Here is a 7,836-nt window from a genome sequence, read left to right as displayed (position 1 = left end):
GCTTCTGGCCGGGTGGGAGGGGGATGGGCGACCCGGGCCAGGCTGGACGGTGCCCCCGGAGGCCGAGGGGATGGGATCTACGTGCTGGAGGAGAAAGGCTGGTCCCGCGCCCGCCCACCTTCCCTCCAGCCCTAATGACTAACAAATGTCCCACGTCGTGCCCAAGGCCGGGCTGGCTCGGGTTTGGGAGGGGCTGGGGAAAGGGGTGCTGGTCCAGGAAGGTCCTGGTTTGGAAAAGGGGGTCCTGGCCTGGGGAGAAGGGTTCTGCTCCAGGGAGAGGGGTCCTGGTCCAGAAATGGGGTCCAAGGGCAGCGTGGATCAGGAGTCTGGCTCAGGGAGATGAGGGGCTGAGGTCAGGATTGGGAAGTCGGGTACATGCCTCTGGGGTAGGCACGTTGGGAGGTGGGGCTGGGGTCCTGGGTGTTGTCCCTGGACGTGGGGCAGGAACATGGGTGGCCCGTCCCCACCAAGGCCTTGTGTTAGGCTGCTTCCCCGCCCCTTCCTGCAACAGCCCCTGCTCTCGCCCACCCAGGTCTGTCCCTCCCATCTGGGGTGTATTTTCCGTAATATCCCACACCCAGCGACTGCCTTCCCCTCCTCACCCAGACATCCACACTGCATGTTTCTGGGTCCTGCAGCCACCCCCTTGGAGCATTTCTTGGAGCATTTCTGGGGCCTCTCTGCTCCATCCCAAACTTTCCCCACCACGTTATGCCTGAAAACACACCAAGTATCACCGTGAATGTTGAACCCCCAGAGCCCCACAAGTGATGTTCTCCCCGTGGTTGTGTCCTTCCACATCCCCAACTTATTTTGGGGGTTCACACTGCCAGATGCTTGCCAGCAACCGGGGTCTCCTCCTCACCATCCTCATCCTTGTGCCTGCTCTTCCCTCAGACCACCCCTGATGACTCACAGCTAGTGGAGCCCATCCAGAGATGTCCAACCCAGCCCATCCCAGTTTCCTTTGGCTCCAGCTATTTTCATGGCTGTTTCCCTATGGGATCTATCAGCCAGAGAAACGCTGGTGCCAAACCATCACCGCAGTCACCCTTGTGTCCCTGCTGACTCAACATTCAGGCTGCCAGCTCACCTCAGAAGCACTAAATATATTTCTGCTGGAGTGGCAGAAGGGTCTCTGCCATGAGTCCCTGGGCTACCAGCCCCTGGGCTACCTGCCATGCCTCAGATCCTGCAGTCAAGTGCAGATCTGTTGTTCGAGGGTCCCCAGGTGAGCCCACAGCTCCAACTTCCCTGCTCCTCTGGCTTCAGCCAGCTCACAGACCACAGCTTGGGGGTCTCAGGGTCTGTGCAGCCCCAGGGCTTGTGATCATCCTTCATTTGATTCAGTGGTTGGACTCGATGATCTTAAGGGCCCTTTCCAATCCAAGTGTTTTCTATTACTTCAAATAGCAAAAGGGCCTGGAGAGCTACAACCTGAGAGCCATCAGGAGGGATGGAGAAGGATACAGACCCATAACCTTTGAATCATAAAAAGTTCTGGTTGGAAAAGACCTTTAAGATCATCTAGTCTAACCGTTACCCCAGCACTGCCAAGGCCACCACTAAACCATGTCCCTCAGCACCACAGCTACAGGGCTTTGAAATCCCTCCAGGGATGGGGACTCCACCACTGCCCTGGGCAGCCTGGGCCAGGCCTGACAACCCTTGAAGAAATTGTTCTCAATATCCAATCTAAACCTCCCTTGGCACAACTTGAACCCATTTTCTCTTGCCCAATCACTTGTTCCTTGGGAGATCAACCCCCCCTCATTCCAACCTCCTTTCAGGCAGCTGCAGAGAGCAAGAAGGTCTCCCCTCAGCCTCCTTTTCTCCAGGCTGAACACCCCCAGTTCCCTCAGCTGCTCCTCATCAGACTTGTGCTCCAGACCCTTCCCCAGCTCCACTGCCCTTCTCTGGACACGCTCCAGACCCTCAATGTCCTTCTGATTGTGAAGGTCCCAAAACTGACCCCAGGGTTCAAGGTGCAAGAAGACCCTGAGGAGCACCAGACCACTGGGAGGTCACTAAGGGGGGTGGAGACTTGGGGGTTGGATACAGGTGACCCCTCTCTCCTCCAGCACTCCTGCAGACTGTTGAACCTTGATGTGTGGGAGAAGCAGATAAGACCTTGTCAGTTTAAATTTCTCCCTTATCAACACTGTTGGAAGCCCAAACCCAAAACACAAGCTGCTGAAGAGAAATTTAACCCTAACCCAGCCAGACCCAGTAAAGAAAGGAAGAGAAAAATCAAGAAAACTTGTGGGTCAAGATAAAAAAACCACAAACATTTAATACATGAAAGATAAATGGAAAAAGAGGAAAACAGAAATTATAGCAAATTATGCCAAGGCCACTGCTCACTATCTCCCAAGGCCCTGAGCTGGCTTAGCTGTCCCCAAGCCCAACGAGACTGGGGATGGCAACACCCTCCCAGTACTCTTGGTACTGCTGGGGCTACAGCTGGAGCCCAGTGCTGTGCTGGATGGCTACAAAGAAAATCAGCTCCATCCCAGTCAAAAGCAGTATACTCATCTTCCCTCCCCATCCTTGAACATCGTAGCAAGAGCTTGTGCACTTAGTCTTCCCTAAAAGCTCACAAATCCTGCCTAAAATCACTCTAATCCTGCTTAAAAGCCCCCCAGTTCTAAACTTCCCAACCCTGCCTAAAAGCCCCCATAGTCCCACCTAAAAGCCCCCCAGTACTAACCCACCCTTCAGTCCTACCTAAAAGTTCTCCAATCTTGCCCAAAGATCCTCCAGTCCTAAAGACTCCCCAATCCTGCCCAAAAGCCCCCTCAGTCCTGCACAAAAGCCCCCCCAGGTAAGCCAAGTAAACCCATTCCCCCCACACCAGGAGGATGTGGGAGGGCATGGAGGCTACAGAGCATCCCAATCTGGGCAGTCCCTCAGGAAGAAGCTGCTTTGATCCGATGCTTGTAGCCGGTCTCATCCTTCTGCAGCTCGCTGAGCCAGTGGAGAACGTTGTCCTGGGGGGGGTGCTTATCACTGTGTTCCCACACCTCCAACGGGATGCCAGGGATAATCTGCAAAGAGCTGAGCGCTGCTGGCTGCACCCGTACGGATCGGAGCCACCCCAGAAGCAGAGGGAGCACCTTTGCCCACTCCTTGCCGGCCCCTCGGACCAACTGTTCCAGGGATGCCGTGACAGATCCAGCCTGGCCAGGCTGCAGGACTTCCACATCGGTTCTGACTCTCACCTGCTCCATGGTATCCTGGAGGAAACGGGGCACATGCAGCAAGCGGACTGCACGAGGTGTCCCATATTGGGCAAAAAACTCCTGGAGCACCTTGGCCGCCTCTGTCACCGTGCTTCCCCGCATGGGGAAGGCTTCCACCCATCCTGAAAACTCATCCGCCACCACCAAGAGGGAGCAGTGTCCCTCTGGGGTCTTGGGAAGGTTACTGATGCATTCTAACTGGAGCAGCGACCACGGTCCCTCCACCCGCTGCGGTGGGACCTTGCCCTCTCCCTCCCTGCACTTCAGGCACCTCTGCACCCAACGAGCCACCTGCTTGTAGCTATTTCCCCATGGTGCAACCTGCAACATCCTGATGAATGTCTCGTCCACCCCCTCGTGACACCAGCTGTGACACTGGGCCACAATTTCTTGCTTCTCGTGCTTGGAAGGCTCCCAAAAGCACCCACTCTTCAAGATATTGTCATCAGATAGGACCCCAGCCCTTCTGTGGGCTTCCTTGTTCCATCTCGTCTCCTCCGGGTCCTGGCTTCCTCCTACAAATCTGACGTGCAGGATCCCAGGGTTCTTGTGGACCCACTGCAGGATGCTTGGCCACACATCCTGGCTGGAGCTTGCACACTCTCCCCATTGCCACTCGTCAATGTCACGTTGGAACCTCCTCATCAAGGACCGGCGGCTGGTGTAGAAGTAGAGAGGTGAGGAGCAGTGGTGGCGGTCCAGGAGCTGCTGGAGGGCCACCACCTCAGCATATGGCACATAGCGAACGTTGGCCACCCCGAGGAGCCAGCGCTCTTCTAAGTTGACGGCAGCGTAGGTAACGGAACCGATCTGCTTGCTACCCGTGAACCAGATGTCGGCCTTGGGGACGCAGCTGGACAGTTGCTGGAGGGGGGGAGCAACACAGATCGGGGGGTCGGGAGATTGCCCCAGCGCGGGCTGAGGTCCCCTGGCCATCACCCCCCTGTTAACCAGTAGCAGACTCCACTGCCCTGGGTGCTGGTTCAACAGCAACAGTTTGCCCCTTACGAGATACTTCCAAGGGGAATGGGGTATCTCTATCAGGATGGGGGCCATCTCAATGAGGGTCTCAAACTTCTTCATGGCCTCGATGGCTGCCAAGCACTCCTTCTCCTGCACCAGGTAGGAGATCTGGTGCTTCTTCAGCATGCAGGAGGTGTGTCCCACTGGAACCAGACATCCGTGATGGTCCTCCTGCAGCAAGGTGGCTCCTATCACCCGTCTGCGGATCATTAACCTGATCACGAAGGGCTGGGATTTATTTGGAAATCGCAGGGCGGGAGCAGCCTGTAGAGCATCTTTCAGGCGTTTCAGCTCCTGTTCCTGCTTCGGTCCCCAGCTCCATCTGGTTTGCCCTGTGGCAAGCAGATGGAGTGGCCAAGCCAGCTCCCAGTAACCAGGGATGTAATCTTGCAAGAACTTCCCGAGCAGGGATAGGAGATCTTTGGCATTCCGTGGGGAGGCCTTGAGGATGGCCTCCAGCTTGCTAGCCTGGATCTCTCGCCCCTGAGGCCCAATGGTTATCCCCAGGTAGTCCACCTTGGGATAGACAAGCTGTGCCTTCTCAAACTTGGCTTTAAACCCCGTTTTTTGGATCAGCTCCAGGACTCTGATCGTCCGGTCTCTGGTTTCCAATCTGTGTCTCCCAGCGATGAGGATGTCATCAACGTAGGAGATAACCCAAGCTCTGTCTTCTGGGGCCAACTGAGACAACATCTGATCCACCCGCTGGTGCACAATGGAGTTGGTGCCCTGGAAGCCCGGGGGCAGGCGGGTGAAGAAGTACTGCTGATCCTTGAAGGTGAAGGCAAACTTGGCTCTGGAGCTTGCCTCCAAAGGAATGGCGAAGGAGGCACGGGATAGATCCACCACTGAGAAGTACCTGCTCTCAGGACTGAGGGTTGTGATGAGCTTGGTCTTGTCCAGAGACACTGGCTTGCTGGTGGCCTTGCCGAAAACTTTGCAATCCAGCACCAGGCGGGTTTTCCCGTGCTTTCGGGTGAGTTTTAAACGGCTGTTGTGGACAGAGGAACCTTTCACCACCACGCCTTCCTTCAGCAGTTCCTGCAGGTCACTCTCCACTGCCTCTTCATCATCTGCTGAAAGTGGGGGTTGCCTTTGGAAGCTCTCTGTCACCTTCACCTCCCCCAACACCAGCCCGCAGTCCATCTTAGATTGCGCCCACACGCCTGGGAATTTCTTCTTCCACCACTCTTCATCCCTGGCCACACTGGCACAACAGATCTGCACCGTAGGCATAGCTGGTGGACTTCCCTGCTCCAGGAGGTCATCATCATCATCATCATCCAGGAGGTCATTATCATCATAGAGAAAGTCATAAGAATCAAGGAGGTGGTTATCAGGGTCGTCCCAGATCTGCTCGTTCTCAAATGGCTCTGGTATGGTGGGGAGGTGCTGATCCCCACCAACGGAGACAGGGACATTGTGGACCACAGCAAAGTACACCATCTTGGTGACATCTGCATGGGTATCCATCAAAGCATCCACCACCTCAAAGCTGCCCACCTTGGATCTTGTTCCCCCCTCCCCCTGCTTCAGGCAGTCGCTCTTGTTCCCTGTCTCTGTAGGGTATGTTTTGGTTTCAGTTAGCCTGACTGCCAGGTCCCTTGTGGACCTCTCTCCCCCCCTTGCCGTGTCCTCTCCCAGGTGATAAAGCTTCTCCCACACTTGCCTTTTCCGCTCCTCCCCAGATCTTCCCTCTGGAGAGTTAAAGTCCTGCCCGTTCCCTCGAGGGGTGATGGCAGCATCCTTGTCCTCCATCCACAACCCAAGGCTTCGGGCTAAGCCTGTGGTCCTTCCCTCCTTATCCAGGAGTTGAGTTTGTCCCACCTCATCCCCGTGGCTACCACCTCCCCTTAGCACCTCCCCATCCCTTCCCTCTCCTGAGGGACAGTTAAAGTCCTGCCCTTCCCCTCGAGGGGTGGTGGCAGCATCCTTGTCCTCCACCCACAACCCAAGGCTCTGGGGTGAGCCTGTGGTCCTTCCCTCCTCAACCAGAAGATGAGTTTGACTCATCTCATCCCTGTGGCCACCACATTCCCTCAGCACCTCCCCACCCTGTGCATCATGCCTGACAATCAGCTCTTTCTGACCATCTTCCTTGACACATGGGTCCATGTTGAGGATGTTGAACGCTGTCACCAAGGCCACCTGCTCTTCCTGCTGGGCTTCTCCACCTCCGGTGACTTTTTCGCAGGTCCTTGGCAGCTCTGGTGGTGCTGGTGCTCTTCTCTTTGGCTTGGTGCATCTCTCAGCAGCATGTGCTGGCATTTCAGGACATTGTCTCTCCTCACTTCTTTGAAAAGCCTGGAGCTTCTTACTGCCATTTTTCAGCTGTGCCTTGTGCCACAGCAACTGCCCCCTACTTCTACCAGGGTGCTGGGTCTGGCAGATTCCAGCAAGTTCCTCTCGGGGCACAGCATCTTCCACCCAGGGCTTGCAACCATTCTCCTGGATAAGCATCCCGGCTTGTGAGGTGAGAAGACCGCCCTTCTGCTTCTCCTTCCTGCTCCCCAGTCGGGCCAGCGCTCGGAAAAACCGGGAACAAAACGAGGTGTCACCCCGCTGGCCTTCACCTCCCACCATCACGGCACCAGCAGGGGCTTGTGGTAGGACCAAGGAATGTTCCTCTGTGCCAGCACCGGCAAGAGAAGGGTTATAAGGGCTGCCCGAGGCAGGAGGAGGAAGCTGGGGCCGGCCTCCCTCAGGGGGAGGATGGCTAAAAGTTTACAGCCAAGATGGCTGCTTGCTCCAGAGCTTTTTGTCTCCTCTTCTGCGGAGATGTCCCTTCTTGCACGGAGATGTCTCCTCATCCACAGAGGTGTCCCCTCTTCCGTAGGCAGTGGGCCTGTGGGAAGCAGAGTGGGGTGTGAAGTCTTGGGAAAGGTGGGGAATGGAGGGGACTGGGTGAAGCACCAGCCCCCCCCACACACCTAGAGCCTGCACCCACCTCCCCCACGGCCACGGCAGGCCCAGGCCAGCGCCCACCCCCCCGCGACTCTTGACATGGGAACAGAGGCAGAGAGGACAGACCCCCACACCAGCACCACGGGGGATGAGGAGACCACACATCCCAAATCACACCCAAGGGCCCAGTGGGGACCATCCCACCCATGGTCCTGGGAGAACATGTACCCCACGTCCCACCCGTGGTCCCAGGAGACCCTGCACCCCAATGTCCCCTATACAGTCCAGGGCTTGCACCCCCCATGTCCCCTATACATTCCCAGGAGGAATGCACCCCCCTCACACACCCCCATGTCCCCTATACATTCCCAGGAGGAATGCACCCCCCTCACACACCCCCATGTCCCCTATACATTCCCAGGAGGAATGCACCCCCCTCACACACCCCCATGTCCCCTATACATTCCCAGGAGGAATGCACCCTCCTCACGCACCCCCATGTCCCCTATACATTCCCAGGAGGAATGCACCCTCCTCACGCACCCCCATGTCCCCTATAAGGGTTTACCCCCCTCACACACCCCCATGTCCCCTATACATTCCCAGGAGGGTTTACCCCCCTCACGCACCCCCATGTCCCCTATACAGCGCAGAGCTTGCCCCCCCC

At 56.7% G+C, this 7,836-nt stretch overlaps 1 protein-coding gene across 1 annotated transcript in view; it reads left to right on the top strand.

The window, feature by feature from the left end:
- Window positions 1-6,329: 6,329 nt before the first annotated feature.
- The window catches only part of CLU (clusterin), a 7,895-nt gene continuing 6,388 nt past the window's right edge, over window positions 6,330-7,836 (top strand). Inside the window, exon 1 of the mRNA XM_010002213.1 lies at window positions 6,330-6,459. Within this exon, the coding sequence (XP_010000515.1) occupies window positions 6,330-6,459 (130 nt within the window). The remainder of the gene's footprint in view (window positions 6,460-7,836) is intronic.

The sequence above is a fragment of the Chaetura pelagica genome, unplaced genomic scaffold, assembly GCF_000747805.2.
Source record: "Chaetura pelagica isolate M959 unplaced genomic scaffold, ChaPel_1.0 scaffold107, whole genome shotgun sequence".
Taxonomy (NCBI): Eukaryota; Metazoa; Chordata; class Aves; order Apodiformes; family Apodidae; genus Chaetura; species Chaetura pelagica.
This window is presented reverse-complemented; position numbering and strand designations above follow the sequence as displayed.